This window comes from Ambystoma mexicanum, chromosome 4q, assembly GCF_040938575.1.
Source record: "Ambystoma mexicanum isolate Mex_15411 chromosome 4q, UKY_AmexF1_1, whole genome shotgun sequence".
Classification (NCBI taxonomy): domain Eukaryota; kingdom Metazoa; phylum Chordata; class Amphibia; order Caudata; family Ambystomatidae; genus Ambystoma; species Ambystoma mexicanum.
This window is the reverse complement of record NC_090928.1, coordinates 104,337,570-104,356,784: the sequence shown is the minus strand read 5'-3', so window position 1 is coordinate 104,356,784 and position 19,215 is coordinate 104,337,570. Positions and strand designations below refer to the sequence as shown.

The 19,215-nt window shown below is 45.0% G+C and overlaps 1 protein-coding gene across 2 annotated transcripts in view; it reads left to right on the top strand.

Annotated features, from left to right (window-relative positions):
* Window positions 1-270: 270 nt before the first annotated feature.
* Window positions 271-19,215, top strand: part of KAT14 (lysine acetyltransferase 14) — a 939,559-nt gene continuing 920,614 nt past the window's right edge. For both annotated transcript variants that reach the window (XM_069607541.1, XM_069607540.1), the window contains exon 1: window positions 271-805. In XM_069607541.1, coding sequence (XP_069463642.1) covers window positions 538-805 — 268 coding nt within the window. In that variant the 5' untranslated portion in view covers window positions 271-537. The remainder of the gene's footprint in view (window positions 806-19,215) is intronic.

Here is a 19,215-nt window from a genome sequence, read left to right as displayed (position 1 = left end):
GGCCGCATCATCGTTCAGCCAATCAAACTAAGCCAGTGTCTTCTGCATTCCACTCAGTTTGTATGTTGAGATTCATTAGTTAAGGCTTTCGTGTCCATTAACATGGTCTCTTTTGTTCTAGAGGCTTCGAGAAGGAGTGTTCAGAGACGTTGAAAGGCAACTTCGCAAACAGGAGAACCTAAGGCTGCTAGAAGAACAAATTGTGTTGACCAGACAACTTGAGCTGGATAGAGAAAAGAATCTCATGACAAAAGGATCTCAAGAGTCCTAACTTTATGATACAAGGAATCTAGTTATTGTGATCATTTTTACAAATAATGTGTGTGCTAATTTGCAGTTGTTCCAGATGGGCTTGGAATTGGGCATTTCTCTTCGCCGAAACAAGACCACGGCACAACTTTTAAATGTCTATTCAACAAGAGATCCTTCAGCATAAAATTCAGTCAATGTGATTTCAATACTTCTCAGGAGTCCTCTTTTCAGTTTTCTGAACTTAGTGTGTCAAATAAAATGGATTTCTTTTTCTGACGAGGCCATATGGATAACCGGGGTGCTTTGAGAAAAATGATGAGCCATCACATGGATGATGAGGCCACCCGGACTTCCACCTCAGAAGGGCTGGAAGAGGGTGAAGTGGAGGGTGAGACCTTGCTGCTTGTGGAGTCAGAAGATCAGGCATCTGTGGATCTTTCCCATGATATGAGTGGAGACTCGCTGAACAGTGACCTTGGAGATGATGGGGATTCTTCCTGGCTAGAGGAGATGTCTTATTACTGTGAAAAGTGCCAACAATGGATTCCTGCAAGTAAGAACCACTTGTTGCTTTCTGCTTTGTGCATTCTGACGTTTTCACTCTTCATTTATTTTAAATATCTTTTGAATGCAATAACAATGTTTGTAAAGTAATTGAATTAATTTTTTCCGTGCCCAATATTTTGTCCTCCTACCATGCACAAAAATGAAGGAAGTGCTTTCAGTGCAGGGATGTTGGTTTTCCAGGTTTGGTTTTCTTTGCCCTTAGGACGTGTATTTATAAGTTCGTATTTCCCTACAAAATCATTAGTCTTGGCATTGCAAGGGTTCGCCTGACTATGTGTACTATGGAAATTAATTTACTCTAGCTACGGCTACGCAGACATCTAGACAATATTTTTTTGTGACTTCAGAACACTAAGAAAAGATGCTCTTGAAGTGACTGCTGCCAGAAAAATGCATGGTTAGCTTTCTAAAACTATAGGGAATACCACATGGTGATGCGATCTGCTCGCATTTCAAACCAGTATTACAGTGCAGCAAGAATACATCCTCAACGATAACCTACTTGTTAAAGATGTCAGACAATTAAAAGGTTTAAATGCCAGTCAGATCGAAGACGTTGAGTCCGATGAAGGACGGGTGGGAAATAAAAAGGTATGGAGCACGGTTTCCTCATTATACTTTTGCAAAGTAAGGAATACATGTTCTTATAAATTAGAACATGGGCATGCCCGTTTCTCATTACCAGGCGACAGAACACCTAGAAAATCACCAATTGCTACCAAATTGTCTTCTTTAAAAAAAAAAAAAGATTTTTATTAATTTTATTCAAACCAAACAACAATAGAAACCAAACACGCAGTGCAATTTACAACAGTTTCATTATTCACCCATTAATCTGGGTCACTGCTCCCCCACCCCGTCCCACCCCCATTCATGAGCCTATTTGTTCCTCGCATTCTGTATCTGCTTCACGTGGCAGGGTCTCACTTCCCTCGGATTCTGTCGGATCCTGTATTGCTCCAAACAGTTCTGCTATTAATAATTTCCATGCCATCAGGGTACCTGCTTCTTCCTCCCCCCTCATGCTGTTCGCCTCTTGCCATACCATTGTTTCAGCCTGCGCCCATTTCTGCAACTCCCTCCACCCGTGGCTTGCGACATGTTTTCCATCCCATGGCAATCCTTCGTTTTGCAAGCACATATGCCAAATCTTTTAGTTTCCAAACATGTTTAAGTTTTCGTGATCTGGGGAACCCTCCCAGCAAGTAGGCCCAAGCCGTGTTTATGCTGATCGTGGCCCCCCTTTTCCGCTAGTTTTTGTGCCACTTCACCCCAGAAATGCTCAATTACTGGGCATGACCAAAACATGTGTGTCATGTCAGCGTTTTCCTTGTCGCATTTGGGACACGCCTGTCGCCCAGCCTTTTCAAACTTGGATATCCTCTGAGGAGTCATGTATGCTCTGTGAATTATATACAATTGTATTTGTTTTAGTCTTGCATTTCTTGACACCTTCTTGTGGTATCCCAGGGCACGTTCCCACATCCCACCCTCTTATCGGGGCTCCTACTTCCGCTTCCTAGTCTAGTCTCAATTGTGTCAGCTCCTTCCCGACCTTAGTCATCACCATCTCATACAGTCTAGAAATCTCATAGCCCCCCTTCCGATATGTCATATATTGCCCCCATGATTGCATTTGGTTCTGATGCCAATACTGTTTCAGGCCACGTTTACAGAATTCTCTGTACCATTATATGATACATAACATATTGGCCTGTATGTAATCCCGCCTCTTCCCCAAGCCCTTCGAAATCCTTAATGGTCCCCTCTTGCCAAATGTCCCCTAACGTTACCAAACCCACTGATTCCCAGTAGGTCCTAATAATCACCCTCAGCTGCTTATCTCCCTCTGCCAACGCAACCAGCAGTACCTGCGGGGAGCATGGGAATGGGTCCTCCATCATCCGGCATGCTCGACGCCACATTTTCCACCCAAGCATCATCATCCCAGGGCGCTCATTCATTTCTGACTCAGGCAGCTAGATAATTTCCCTTAAGTAAAACGGGGCACAATCATGCCCAAACAACCTTAGTTCAGGGGTCGCTTCATCAGAGAGCCATTTGGCCTCATACTATAGCTGGCTCTCTATATAATAAACCTCAAATTTAGGCAGTTTGATCCCCTCCTTTTCATAAAAGTTCTGCAGCTTCCATAGTGCCACTCTGTTCCGGGTACCATGCCACAGGAAGTCCCTACACATACTGTTCAGTTTAGCAAAACACTTCTTGGGTATCATGTATGGAATATTGCTAAAATAATGCAGAAGCCTAGGTAGGACCACCATCTTCAGCATTGCCCCTCGTCCCATCATTGCTAGGGGCAACTTCTCCCAGAAATTCATGCATTTCCCGATTTTTCCCAATGGCTACTTGGGTGTTGTGCCTATGCTCCTCTTCTGCCATGTGGTACACGTCTATTCCAAGGTATCAGAAAGAACTAACCGCCCATGGTATTGGTAACACCGGTAAGCTTTTCGAAGGGGACCCCTTATAGCTGCCCAGTGGGAAAATGCTGCCCAGTGGGAAAATGCTAGATTTTTGAGGATTCACCGCTATCCCGGACAGCCCCGCATACCTCTCCATCACTTCCAGGATGTACTGGAGATTTTCTTCCAGGTGTTTCAAGTATAATAACAAATCATCCGCATATAAGGATATCAGGTGTCGTTACCCCCCTACCTCAATACCTATCGTATCATATTGTTGCCCGAGGTATATTGCCCTGGAGCCCTATATTGCTATAGGGCTCCAGGGCTAGAATGTAAAGCATCGGGGACCAAGGGCACCCCTGCCTGGTTCCTCTACTGAGTTGCCACCTCTCGGATATCACTGATCATGTTCGAACTCTGGCTAGCGGCTCACTATATAGCATCTTCGCCCACCTGATGTAACCGGGCCCCACACCGTACCCTTCCAGGGCCGCCAGCAGCCATGGCCACTTTTACCGCATCCAAAGACACAATCGCCATTTCGCCTTCAGTCTTACTACCCCATTCGACCACCCGGTGGAGTCTCCTGTGATTAGGAGTTATGTTCCTATTCGGGACATAGCCCGTTTGGTCTGGGTGTATTAATTTGCTAATTACCCATCGCAATCTGTTTACCAGGACGGCTGTCAATATCTTGCTGTCTTGGTTCAGCATCGACAAAGGTCTGTAAGAGCCGCAGCTATGTCCCAGTTTGTTAGGTTTGGGAAGCGGTATTATGTTCGCCTCTCTGAGCGATTCCGGCAACCGTTCCACCTCAAATGCTTCATTAAGCATTTCTAACATTGGGGGAGCACTTCCTCTCTATATACATTATAAAATTCACTCGGGAACCCATCTGCCCCTGGGGTCTTACTAGTGGGCAACTGCCTCACCACTTCTTCTAACTCCCCCAAAGTAATTAGTGCATCGAGCTCCTCTTTCCTCCCCACTTATCTTGGGCAGTCCTATATCTTCTAGTGTTTCGGTTATCTCCTCATGGCTGCTTCCTTCCTTATCCCCATATAGCACCTTATAATAATCTGCAAACTCCTTGTTGACCCCTTCTTGGGTGTCCGCTACCCCACCATCTTCCCTCGTTATTATTCTGATCGGGGGTCTGGGAGTTTCGCTCTTGTATAGCCACGCTAAGAGCCTCCCTGTCTTATCCCCTCCTGCATGCTATCTCTCTGTATACTTTTTGTAATTGAGGTTGCAGAGCCTTTCCCATTGTTCTGCACACTTCTGCTGTAGCTTAAGTGCCAGCTCCATATCTGCGCTTCCACTTTTTAATGCTCTTTCTAGTTCTTCTGATCTTTGTAGGTCAGCCAGGACCCCGCCCTGCAGGCCCTTTGATTTTGCTATGGCAACCCCCCGCATCACTACCTTAAAGGCTTCCCACAAAGTACCTGCTGAGTCAACGCTACCAGTATTCATCTTGAAGTAGTTACTAATCTCTTCTCTTATATCTTCTCTAAAGACTGGGTCTTTGAGCGCCCCTGCTCGGAGGCGCCACGTCGGAATCCGTGCTCTCGGGGGCAGTATTGCCACCCGAGAACCAGAGGCGAGTGATCCGAGAGGACCCTCACCTTATATTCTATCTGAGTAATCTCTGTAATTACATCTGACATGGCAAATACATAATCTTGTATGTAGCTGCTGCGCGGCGGAGTAGTGCGAATATTGCTTTTCTTGGGGTATTTTGTTCCCCACACATCTGCCAAGCCAAAATCATCTAGCAGCGTCCGTAACGCTTTAGCCGCTGGGGTGGGCCTATCAATCCTGCTATCTGATCTATCTACCTTGGGGTTCATTACACAGTTAAAATCCTCACCCCAGATCACCGCACTACCCACACACATACTAAGGTTGGTGCACAGAGTCCTGAAATATGCCACCGTGTTCTGGTCGGGGGCATATGTATTTACAATGCTTATCTCCTTGTGCTCCACCAGCCCCCTCAATATGACCATCCTCCCATCCGTCTCCACCACTTCCTGTAATATTTAAAACCGGACGTGTGGCGCCCCTGACATTCCATTTGATTATTTTAAGATCGCCCATGGCTCGTTAATATTCCTCTTCCTTACCTCCAGCCGATCCCTCCCGCCCGCGCAATACAGATTCAACCATCCGGCTCTTCTATGTAGGCTCATGTTCAAACTTAATCTCCCCATAACTATGTACACACCAAACTCCCCGCCTCCCTTCCCTCCCCCCTCCCAGCCCTTCCCCAACAAACCCCTCCCCAACTGTTTCCCAGCTCCATTCCTGGACCTCAGGCACCCCCACATCTAGCCCTGTCCAGCACAAGCCTATGCTCAGGGCTCAGTAGGGTGAAGCCGCCCAAATGGCCACTCGACTACTAATTTCCGGGGTGGGATGCTTCCGTACTGTTGCTCCTATTTTTCAAGTTTATTACGCTTTGTTAATGCTATGCAGCTCCCACTTGCATTTTACCCACTATATTCCTGTCCATGTGGAGCACAAGGCCCAAAAGCTACACATTGTCCATCCGGTCTCACTTTTCCCAATATAAACAGGGCCACCCTCCCACTTACCCCCTGAATGTCTGTGACACAGGCTCTTCAGTTGTCATGCTCCTGCCGGTCTCGGTCTGCCTCTTGTTCTGGGCAACCCTGCAGGTCCAGCCAGGACACCACCTCCTCTGGAGTGTCAAAGAAAAGCGCTCTGCTCTTATGTAGCACCTTCAGCTTTGCCGGGTACAGGAGCATGTACTTGATGCCTGCCGCACGCAGCCTCCTTTTGACGGCCACGTAGCTGTACCTCTGCCTCTGCACCAGCATCGTGTAATCCGGGTATGCCATGATGTTGGTGGATTCTCTCTATTGTTCCGCCTTTGCGAAAATATTCCAGGATCTTCTCTCTGTCTTTATAGTTCAAGATCCTCGCGATTATCGGTCTCGGCGGGGCCCCGGGTCGTGGCTTCCTCAATAAGGCGCGATGCGCCCGCTCCACTGTGAACCCCTGTGAGAGCATGTCTGCTTCGATCTCCTGGAGGATCATGGTCTCCACATAGTTTGTGGGGTCTTGGCCTTCCTCCCCCTCCGGCAGGCCGACCACACGTATGTTATTTCTTCTCGCCCTTCCTTCTGCTTCTTCCACCCGATTTTCAAGATTAGCACCCTGCTGTTTTAGCACATGGACCTCTTTTGCATTATTCGCGCTGACATCTGTATTGGTCTTCACTGCGCTTTCCAGACCACTCGTTCTCTCTGCCAGCGCCCTGACGTCTTGTCGTAGCAGGGTAAGTTTAGTTCCAACCGCATCAATTTTGTTCTCTAGGGCTGTCCGTAGGTCCACCATTGCCGAGCCCCATTTGGTGCTCAACTCCGTTATAGCCTCCAGGATCTGATGCTTGTCTCCTTCTGTGGCTTCTTCCGCAGGAGTCGTGGCCGTTTTCTGTGCCAATGTTGTAGGGGTCCTTTGTGCTTTCGCAAAGACCTCCATTGTAGGTTGTTTGGTCTTGGCTCTCAGCCCTTTCACCGACATAGCGCTACTCTTCGTACGTGTCTGGCTCCGGCTATGCGCTGTTGTTGTGACACTTCCACTTCGTTGGGGTTGCTATCTTGCAACTTGCATTTGCTATGGCGCATAATTGTTTTTCAGGTGGATTGTAGCCTCCTACGTTTTACTCTCCACATGTAATTCTTGTTGGCGCACGTGTCCCCTGACACCTCCCCCTGTGGTTAGGTTGCCTGGGCCCATGTAATGCAAGCAGGGTTTGGGTGCCTCTCTGAGGTTATATTAAACACACTCACTTATTGGTTCTTGGTTCACCCTCAGTAGCCACCTTGTGCCACATTAAGGGGTATGATTTTGCTGCACTACACAGGTCGTCCGCGGCCTCCCAGGTCATTCTACTGTAAGTGTTCAGTTGTATCCACGTCGGATTCTAATCACTGTCTCTTGCTATGCGCCCTGCACATCCACCAGCTCGCTGGTATGTAAGTTTGCATACGCGGGCCTGATTCGGATCTTATCTTATGGCGGCAGCTCTCCGTGTGCGCAATTCGGCTCTGTTGAGCCTAACACCACGGTGGCCGTGGCAGGCAACGCCCGCCCCAAGCACTTCCAACCCGCTCTGTAGGTCACAGCGTATACTCGCCGCTGCAGCGGCTTACGTGCTGCAGAGCCCGGCAGCTCCTAATGTCTTCAGTGCCACCCGACGCCCACACAGTTCGTACTGATGCAGTCCACTGCCATCAGCCGTGTTAAGGGCTTGCTGCTCGAAAGCACATACAACTTCCATTCAGTGCCATAGCCTGCTCCTCACATATCATGTCACCACGTCTTGCAAGCCCGGCTACCTTCATGAGCGGCTGGGAGCCGCGTCTGCATATCGCGTCCCTCTGCTTCCATTGTTTCTATTCGGGAACGATACTTGTATCAGGTTTCAGGAGTGCCACCTCGGCCTTTCAGTTCCGAGAGATACTGTTTAGTGCTGGTTGCTGGCGGCTGATGTATTTCCGCTCCGCTTGATACGGCGGATCCAGCTGTCTCTGTATACGGTTACGAGCCGCCCCAGCCCTCGGAGCTTATTTTGTTGATCTTGTAGCAATTTCCAACCGCTACAATCATTCGGGCCCGGGAGCGTTGATCCATTAACACGGTCCCAATCAAGAGTGCTATACGTTCCAAAAGGCAGTCGTCTGCATCACGCTCCGTGCAGTTCAGAGGGATTTGTTTCGCTTCCAGACTGCGACAGCACTTCCTTTGTTTGCCGCCATCTTGGCAACAAATTATCCTCACGGCCGCTCCTAACAAAGTCCATTTATCTTTTAATCCACCAGCACGGATGACTCACTCTTCAGGATTCCTGCAGTGCATATGTTCCAACGCTCGTCCCTTCAATTTCCAGGCACTTGCATCATTTTTGAAGCATAATTCAGCGGATTGATGTCGGATCAACCAGAGCTCAGTACAAAGCACGTCCTAGTCCATGGCTAGTTAGCCACGCCCCCCTACCAAATTGTCTTCTTGTAACAGAAGGCCATTATCTTTGGAAATTATCTGGAAAATGTGTCCAGTGACGTGTTCATTTTAAGAGACTGCTTTGTGTTTTTGTGATTACGTTTTTAGCAGCAGTCCCTGCTACAGCCTATTAAAAGGGGTAGCAGTGTTAGGAATAGGTCTTTCAGGTTGCGCAGGCCAGTGGTACATTTTCACAACTATGGCAGTGGATAAGTGGCTTCTACGAGTTCGTTGTGCGTTTTTAACGTCAGTTAATTCTCTTTAACGCTCGATGCCAGCAAATGTCACGCATGCCTCTTCTAGGAAGTATTTTGTTTCCAGTATTTTCTATATGTAAAGGACTGCATCTCCTGTTCTGTGCCCATAATATTCCCAACATGTCTTTGTTCTGTTGACAAGCCTATGTGTCCTTCTACATAAAGGTTTAAATCCTATCTGTTGGTGATTCGCCATGAAATGACAGTTCATGTGGTTTGTATTTAGATTAATGTTAGTTGGGATATACGCCTGTAGCCTTTATCGATTTTATCGGAACCCTAAATAAGAATACCTCTCTGGAACTGTTCTAAACTATCACTACCAGGATGTGGATAAATGCAACTGCCTTGGTTCTCTTGCAGTTTGCGATGCTGCTCTTCTCCATACTGATCGATCTCACATTCGGGATGTAGTGCCTATCTTCTTGTCATAAACTTGGTCACAAGCGTATAGCGACTTGCTTCTTCTTTGCCACCTTTTCCTCTTCAGAGCAATATAGCACCCAGATCGCCATTTAGAATCCATCCAGGAGTGCTTGACTCGCTTCTTACCGATATAGGTTTATAGTGCTCCATCTCGCTATCCGTATAGGATATGGTGCTGTTGCAATGGCAAGCATTGTTCACCCCTCTGGTGACCACGGGAATCAGGCTTCTGGCCCCCTTCACTGTCTTCATCACAGTTGTTGGTCCTGCCTTTCCAAATGACTACAGACTTCAAAGACATTCCAGGATGTCAGTCATAGGGTCTTCCTTTTAGCCTCTGGTGTTCTCTCCCTCCGATTCACTGGCACCTAAGTCGCAGCATTTCCACCCCCCCCCCGTTTCCAGGTCTGCTGTCCCTGGCTAGATCCGTTCTCCTCATGCCTCTCTCTTCATACTGCTGCCTCAAGTGACTTTTTACAAACAGCTTCCATATCTACATTATTTCCTATTCTCCTTTTGGTTCTGGCATGTTCTTTTCCCTCTGGGACTTTGGTTTCTGTTAATCAGCGTTGCTACCTGCTTTGCCCCTCCCTTTGCAGATCAGCGGTGCTCAGCACATTTTTTAATGGCCTGGTTCCTTGTTTAGTGTCAGACGGAAGTCCCACGTTTCCATTATGCCTCTCACCTTTCCTGGTCTCCTTACAGTCCCACAGCTTTCCTGGGCGCCTTAGTGTTGGCACTTCTTTCTTCAGGTTTGTTCCCAATGGCGGCTCCAACCGAAACCTGCAAGCTCAGGAGGCTGGACTGCTTCTTCTCCCCAACTGTTGCGCCATGGTGTGCCTTGAGTTCTGTTGTTGGCTTCTCCACTGGCATATAGGTTTCTGTCTGCAGAAAGTCTCAAAAAATGTACTCATTCAATGCAAGCAATGCAAAGTGTGGAAATGTGGCTAGTAATAAGGTCGCCAAAAAAGCTATTTTTAGATGTATAAAAGTACAAGGAAAAGTAAAAGGCTATAACCCTAACGATGCCCTAGAACTCTAACGAAACTGCCACAATCGCCCTCACTCCATTCCTCAACCTTCCCCTAACTCTAATTAAAAACCTTATCCTACCCTGAACTCTCACACGACACTAACTCTTCAGTGCGCTAAAGCATTTTATTTGCATAATAGTGAATGCCAAATAAACAGAAAATGAATAGGAAACCTATCTCCAACCCCATTGCAGCTTGCCATAAATATTTATTATACCCCTATCCTAAACCTAAACCAGTGAATAACAAGCCCACTAAACCCTCCTTAACCCTAAAAATTCCCCTACCAGCACTACATTTTACATATACCAGGATTTTTACTTTCACAGTTTTTATTTACATTTCACCCAACCCACTTAGCTCTTTATCCGATAATTTGCTTCCTCTTTGTGAGATTCCTCAAACAAGAAGCGCTAAAGATCCAGGATCTCTGCCTCCGTCCAATGTATGTGGTCTAGCAGAAGTTGGAACAAATAATCCAAGTTCTGAAAATGGTTGTCTCTATTGAAATATATCTCTATATATTTCCTTCAATCCTGAGTTTTGTAGAGAACAGTACAATTTTCCAACCGCGGGGCAATATATGGGCACAGACCAGCCCATAATGATCCTCCTTTAGGTTGACCACTTCCTATGGTTCCTCTCTTCCTTTTGTAAGCTATGGGTATTAACAGTAGCGGTTCCGTTTTAAGCCACAAACAGTGCTCTTACCCACCTGAACTCCACTCTCTATCTTGATGCACTGTTTTCTATCTCACTCCATGCCCCTCTAGTTGCTAAGAACTATTCCTTCTGGGTGGCTCGTTTTTCTTCTGCTTGGTCTTGGATTGCTATCAGGAACAACTTCATGAGAATTGTTGAGTAGGAAAGTCCTGGTCCCTTCCCCAACTTAGACTCTTTGTCTTTGCTCTATATCTTCCTGTTTGCTTCCTAAAGAATTCAGGAGTCACCTTCTGTCATTTAGATAGAGATACTGGTTTGATTTAATGTAGAATCCTGGGCGTTTTCATTGAATTTGTTTCCCTCGGTCAGTCTCTCCAGTGATGTTAATCAATTCTTCAGAGCATTTGTGTTCTTTAAAAAAATATGTTTTGCCGACTGTGCATCTACTGTTCTCATTCATTCCAAGTAGGACTGACTCTATTTAGCATATTTACTGAAACCATGGTAGTGAATTCTTTAACAGCTTATTTGGCTGCAAACCTGCCACGTGCCATTTCTCCTTTCTTTTCCAGCTGTCCTTTTGGTGCTTTGTTTAAAAGCACCAGTTAGGGCGAAAGACATAGCACAAACCCTTCTGTGCCAAAAGTTAAGCAAATACATTAGAAGTCTCAAGTTGTCACTTCTACAGCTCTAACCACAGCTAAGGTCAAGAAGTATGAGTAAAATAACTTTCACATTTTGGGGCACAACAAGGAAGGCATGGTCAAGATGAATACAATCTCAGTATGCTCCTGTGTACCCCAGTCTCATGCATGTAGGTTTAATCTGCTATACTGAAGTGTAAATTTTGTCTTTGTCCTAAAGATGGCGACTGTTTTATTGCAAATGTTGTTAAACTATACCTGTGCCGAAGTGTGGACACTGAACTTGCATTTAAATTAAATTCCTGGATTCCTGAGTTTAGGCAGGTTCTGAGCTTGTTTATATGGCTAAATATTTGTGATGTATAGGCACTGAAAGCATAGCTTGCCTGGTAAATGGGAGCAAGTCTGTTGTGCTCCGGCTAAACCTTGTTTCGAGAAGTTAAGTGTGTTGACTGCAACATAGACTTAGTGCTTATGCTTAAGTGGGTTTGTCCAGGCAAAGCTGAGAGCTGAGTCTGGACAGGCATCATTCTGATGACTAGCATGCTCAGGATCCAGGATTTTGTATACTGTGAAGGTGCCTGGAAGAAGGCAGGGTCTGGATGAGGAGTAGTGGTAGTCTGCTTAAAGACAACCGATTGGAGCGGTTGCCTCTACTGGCATTTGAGTGCCCAGATAGCCTGCCTTTTTAAATCTGCACCAGGACAGCCATCTTGCGGGACTAGACTGAGTCCTATGTCACGGTCCCGATATGCTAACGCCCCCATCCCCACCTCTCCAGTAGCTTATACTGAAGTTGCATAAGGTGGAGCTTAGGTCAGATGCTTAGAAAAAAACCTTTTTGGAGGCTGCCTAACCTTTTAACTTATTTTTGAGCATTAAGTGTTGCTGGTGTTGAGCCATATAAGCCCACAGCTATTATTAAATAGAATTTCTGATGGGTGTGGTGCTGGTGGTTAAATTGTATTAGCAAACGAACGTGCTTCAAAGTAACTGGCTTATCATACAGTGGGGACAGCTTGAGGAGCAGCATGTACAAACCAGATGAAATCAATCTCAAACTGGTGGGATTTGCTAACTGTAAACATAGGATCATAGAGGCTGAAGCCAAAGGCAATGGAAGACAACAGGTGGGAATTGGAACATGTTAGATGCATTGGGATGTGTGAAGAGCACAAGAGAGGTAAGTATAGTATTGGAACTAAATTGGATTGTCTTTCATTTAAAGGGAGTCGGGCGAGACAAGCCAGTAGGTTGTGTGAGGAACTTTCTCCCCAATATCCTCTGCTCGAGTGGTCAGAGAAGGGCTTTTGGAGCCGACCTTGGTGGTGGATATTCGAGAGAAGGTCACCTGGGTAGATGAGACTTGTGGAATGGAATTGGGATGTCCTTGAGTGAGACAGGGTATTCCCCATTTCCATTCCACGATGAACCTTCAGTCCCAGCAGCTTTTATGGGGTATTTTTATCCTTTTTCCTTTTCTTCCTTCAAGGATGACCCTAGAAAATGGCATCAATATATTGATACTAGGAGGTTAAATGGGAGAATGTCTAAGGCATGGTATTCTCCTTGTAATGACCAACCATCCCCTCCCCCTGCATTTATAGAATCTTGCCGATCCCCAGTAGCCATGGTCCGGCAAATGGGCTTAAGGACTCGCCCTTGATAAGTGGTTGCAGGTGCATGAAAGGTGGATCCGACAATCTGAGAGGTGAGACCAGCTGCCGGGCAGGTTGTATCGTGCCTGCGAGGAGATAAATCCTGTCACGAAGGGGGGCTGCCGAAGATGGTCCTCCCTGGATGCCGACAAATATCCAAGAGAGACTGCGACGCCAAGTCCTGGACAGGCCGCGGGAGGGTCACAGCTGTTGGTCATCCGTGGACACGGAGCAGGGATCAAGAAAAGAAGACTCTTGGAGGAGCCAACGGGGACTGGTGAGTGAACAAAAGGGAACACTAATAACAGGTTGCTCCTGGGTGTACTGCAGGGCAAATGTAATTGCTGTGTGAATGAAAATGGATATGCAAGCAAAAGTGATCCCAAAGTGAGGGGTTATACGAGCAAGTTAAACAATTAGAGAAAGCGTCTTGAGTTGAGAATTATTGAATACCAAACTAAAGGAAAGCTTTGATAAGCTTATGAATGGAAAGCAAGCATGTGCGAAACACACGTAATAAATAATGAAAGGCAATGAACAAATCTTATGAAATAAAGTGAAAAGCAAGTGATAAGCATTACTGAAGAGTGTGAAAGTAATGTGGTGAAGGAAAGTATACATCACAGAGTGAACTGTGTGAAAGAACACATTGTGGCAAGGGCAAGAGACTGGTAAGGAGAAACCAAAGTGAAGGTGAACCAAAACACAGGGGCAGTGATAGAGAACCCTGTCTGGGCAAGAAAGCCTAGGGTTATTGGCTGCGTGACTGGCATTTCACACAGACTACTTGGACCTGACTCCACTTGACTCCTGTTGTAAGTATAAAAAGGTGTGGTTTTGCACTATCAATAGAGCGAGCTGTGTATCCGGTGAGAAGCCAAGGAGCAGGGAGCTGAAGGGAGAGCACCCTGGAGGATATGGAGGAGAGCGGCGTGCCGAGACGTTGGCCCAGTGCTTGTGATGGGCTGCAGCGTGGCTAGGGAGCCGGCTTGAGGCATCCTGGGTCCAGATGGCGGTGTGTGGAGAAGTGCTTGTTCCCCTCGGACGTGTGCCAGACCCAAGGGGGTTCAAGGTGCAAGTGTTGTGATCCTGACCTCAATCCTGTATGCCCGAGGAGGACCTCTAACCAGCGGAACGCTACATGGCGAGTTTCAAGCCGCAAGAGAAACGTGCGGCTAGCTGGAGCGGGAAGGGAGAAAGACAGTTTTTATGCGGCACGAAGGATATCGGAAAGGGAATGAAAAGGGAGAGAGAGCTGAAAGGAAGAAAAGAACTTGAAAAGAGATAAGATGGATGCCAGTGGACCCGAAAGTGAAAGAAAGATGCAGGTGAGCACCAGAGAGTGAAACAAGTGTGCAAGAGCGAGGAAAGTAAAAGAACAGGTGCGAGGGCGCACACAAGTAAATAAGTGAATGTGCAGGAGGCACAGTGAAGAGAAAGTGATCCCAAAGGCAAGACCGCCAAGGCAAGAGAAGAGCAAGACAAAGAAGGTGCACAGTAAAGTGAAAGATAACAAAGGGGTGCAGGAAGCACCTGAAAAGAGAAAGGACAGAAGAAGAGCAAGTACAGGAAATACAGAGGGAGGCTAAAGATCAGAGTGATCACGCTTAGGAGAAGCAAAGAACCAAGTGTTTTCGAAAAAGTTTCTGATATCACCCAATGAGCAGGTTGTGTGTGAAAGGAACTGTAAATAAAAGAAGGGCACATCTTGACAAGTTGAATTTTGTGCTTGAAACTGAACTTGTGTTTGGAACTGAAGGGGCCTGAACTTGGCAAAGGGATCCCTAAGAGGCCTAACAAAGGTGAATCCTTATTTGGTGAAGGCATACACTTGGGGAAGGGAACCCTGAGAAGCCTGGAAGAAACTGTTATATTTTTGTTTGGTCTAAAATTTGGGGAAGAAGGTCCCGAGGAACTAAAGACATTGGGAGTTGTTTGAACAGAGTGCAAGAACTTGGTGAAGAAGAGCTAACGAACAACCTCTTTTTGATTGTGCTGATTTTTGATGATACTGACCAAGCCACACCCGTTGAAAAGGCCACATGAAACCACCCTTGGTATACATTTCTTTTTGAATCACAATTATTTCTTTAAAGAGACTTCCTACCACATTTTATCAGAGAATGAGGGCAAGCATAGGTTTAGACACAGACGGATTCTGGTTTTGGGCTTTCAGACATAGACGTCCCTTGGAAACATCAGTTGAGGGAACCATCCCTTTAGAGTTAGGGCCAGTTAGGTATTACGCCAACCCCATCATCATTATAGTGAATGTAGGTTTTGAATCTATAACACTTGAGTCTGTGTCTCTCTTGATACCATGCTTGTCTCACACCTGGAACTGGTTTTGAGTATTAAGAGACTAAAACGAAGTGTGAGCTGGCAAGCTGGACAAGCTGAGGTCTTGGGGAAGAGAACCCCAAGGCCCTTTTTGGAATTCGGTTGTTTTTTCTTGGAGAAGACAACCCTTAGACTGTTTTGGTGATTTGCTTTGAACTTGGGGAATAGAACCTTGAGGCTTCAAGATTTGCGGTGTTGACTTGGGGAAGGGAAACCTGAGGCCATTTCTGAACCCAGAGACCCTTTTGGAACTGCGTTTTGGTGAAGGATACCCTGAGAACGTGCTTAAACTGTGTTGTTTTCTTAGCATGGGGAACTCCTGAGACTTTGTGGAACTGCTTCGTACTTGGGGAATGGCAGCTGGAAAAGAAGCCAAGAGCTGGAAGAAACTCAAATTTATTTTGGAACACTACTTAGTTTGTTGTTGAGATCCCTACACATTGTTTAGCTTTAGTTGTGAGGGCAAGTATAGTTTTTGGACACAGACAGACTTTTAAGTTGTACTCCCGACTCAGGCTATCCTTAGTCTCTTTATGTAGGGAAATCCCACCTTAGCATAGAGCAAGTTAGGCCTTACACCATCCTGACATTTAAGTTAATAAAAGTATTTTATTTGAACTTTGAATCTGTCTGTCTGTCTTGCTTCATGATGCCTTCACAGCTGCTGCAGAGAAATGGCACTGCATCAGCGTGTAGTATGAAATTGCTCCTGGCCAGCATCAGCCATTTGAAACTGCCCGTTGTCAGGTCCAGGCAAAGGAAAAGAAAAACTGTATGTCAAAATAAGGGTATGTAAAATATTTTCAAATGGATACCTTCTTCCAACAGATTCCTCGCCTCTAGAAGTCCTTCCTTTTGCAGTCTCCACTTGAATTTTTATTAAGAGTCGCAAGCAGTGGGTGCTGCACTGGCCCAGTCATGGCACCAATGGCTCATGTAGCACTGGAAGTGGAAACCGTGTCAAGACTAGAATCACTAGATGTTGGTGTCAGACCCACTCTGTTGCTATGACTGGGCCTGAATCGATCTACAAACTCCTGCATGTCTTGCCAGTCAATACACCCTAAAGCCATATGGGAGCAGGTGGACAAGGTTTTACTTCTATAAATGCAATAACTCATATGCCGAGAGATCAGAATTGCACTACTGCTATTAGCAGCCCTACAGATAAGGTGTGTATCAGCCACTTTTACTTAAAATAAATAGGCAAATACACACAAAAATATAAAAACGGGGAGCAAAAATACTCCCAACAAAAAATGGTAAACACATATGACCATGTGCCCCTGCTTTAAATCGAACCGCTCCATGAATAGGTTTGAACCACCAGTACATGTAGTACCACAGGAAGACATTTATATTATTACTGCCTGACCGGAAGTGGTAAACATGTATCTTTTATTGTGTATGAATAACTAGGTGCAAAGAAATAGTTATTATAAAAACAGGTCAGTTTCCCAGTTAAGACCTATTTACTCGCTTATAAAATACTCCCATTGGGAAATGGACATTTTTACTCCTTAAAAAATCATTTTATTCCCAACTTTAAAAAAATACGGTGTAAACTACTACGACCTCGACACCAACAACCAGTGCTGTAGATAAGATTTTGAATTCTTTTATTCTATTTATTAAAAATATTCTGTGTCAAAACCTCATTGTTTCAACATTATCACTTTGGTGTACCGTAATTATGTTCAACTATATTGCATATTATACAAATTTACTACACATATATAAATACCCATTATTACAGACTATTTAGAAATGTTGACATTGATTCATAAGTAGACCCAGTAGCATTCCTTCATTCATACTTAAAGTGCAAACATACTAATTAGCTAACTTTGATTTTGTGTAAAAAAAAAAAAAAACTTAAGGGCAATAATCCAAAATGTAGCCTGTCCTAACATTTTTCGTTCCTTCTTGGCATACAATCTAATCCGTGGAACGTCTTCAAGGGCTATTTTGTCTGTAAACCTTTGGATGCTCGCCATTCATGTTTGTTTATACATCATTTGGCATGTATTCATTAACAATCTACAATTCCACTTTGCTTATTATTACAGGTACATATGATTCAGCATATCTTGCATGAAATCTTCGACTCTTGTGTCGTTTCTCACTTTACTTTGGATCTTTTCGTTTATCCATATGAAGTTTCTTCTCACGATCTGTCCGGCTTCGTGGACTATTTTGATTGTTGTCACTGGCGTTTTCTGTGATGCTAATTGTTGTTGCATGCATTTCATCTGTTCGTTACTGTCTTTCTGGTAACTGCCACACAAGGCTATGAGATGACACTAAGACTTCATGCTGGGTTGACACCGAGCCCGCTTGAATCCAGTGTGAACTCCGACAAAAGAGACAGAACAAACGGATGAAATGCATGCAACAACAATTAGCAAGAAACTACACGAGTCGAAGATTTCATGTTTTTTTACACGAAATCAAAGTTGGATAATTAGCACGTTTGCACTTTATGAATGAGCATGAATGAAGGAATGCTATTGAGTTTACTTATGAATCAATGTCAACATTTCTGATTAGTCTGTAATAATGGGTATACATACATGTTTTTAGTAAATTTGTATAATATGCAATATAGTTGTATATAATTACAGTACACCAAAGTGATAGTGTTGATACAATGAGGTTTTGACATACAATATTTTTGATAAATCGATTAATGGAATAAAAGAATTTAACACGAACAGCAGTAGTACAATTCTGATCTCTCGGCATATGGGTTATTGTATTTATAGAAGTTAATATACCAGGGATACTCCTATAGCCTCTCTTACCCTAGAGCCTCTTGTTCAGTATGTTAGGGGGCAAAGTTTTACTGTATTAGAAATGATGGAAAACAGGTGGTTGGGTATTATCAGTGCCCAGGGATGGCATTCATCAACAAAACTAATGCTGCCTCTACGGAGTTGGTGCTCTTCACTGTTGGGGTCTCTGTTAGAAATGTCATTTTATACAGGACTCGGAGAGGTAGCTCCCTAGTGAAGCTCAATGCATCAAGAGCAACAGTAAGTCATTGGATCTGTTGGCTGTTTTCCTCCTCCAATAATTTGCCTTTTCTCACGTACTAATTTATGGGGCTATTGTTTCAGCATAGAGGAATTGCTCACCAACAGCAAGACCAATAGAATTGATTACTGTTCTTTTGCTCTTGTGTTGCAAGAGATTTAGCCACTGCTGATCGCCTGATAAATCTTCTTGTTGGATCACTCGAACCCAAATTTCCTCTTTAAGTTTTACTGAATACCTGTGGGGGCCAGTATAGTGCTTCTTCCGGGAAAGTCAATAAGGTCAATATTCAAACTTTTATTGATTTTTGTACCTAGCCCTACAGATAAGGTGTGTATCGGCCCCTTATACTCACAAAAAATAGGCAAATATATACAAAAAATTAAAACGGGGAGTAAAAACGCTCCCAACAAAACATGGGGAAACAAACACATATGACCATGTGCCCCTGCTTTCACTCAGACTGGTTTGACCAGCAGTGCATGTAGTACCACAGGAAGACATTGCTGTTAATAATGCATGACCGGAAGAAGTAAACCTGTTTTGAATGTATTGTCCTCCCACATATTCCTCCTCTTTGATATACTGTATCCAGCTTCAGCTGCTTTTGAATTCTCTTTTCAGCAGAGGGCACTGTGCATCGATGCACTCGACTCGATGCCCCTTAAGGGCCTCAGTCTCAAGGATGATGTCATCAATGGTATATATGGCACACGCAGCGGCCGTTGGCTTCCATTCAGTTTTTCCAAGTAAGCTAACAGTTCAAGAAACTACGGCACGCTTCTTTGGTTCTTTGCAATCATTTCTTCCTCCTCAACACCTACTACCCCAAAGGCCGGGTTCAAGAAGTGTCGGGACTGTAATTCTAAGATGTTGTT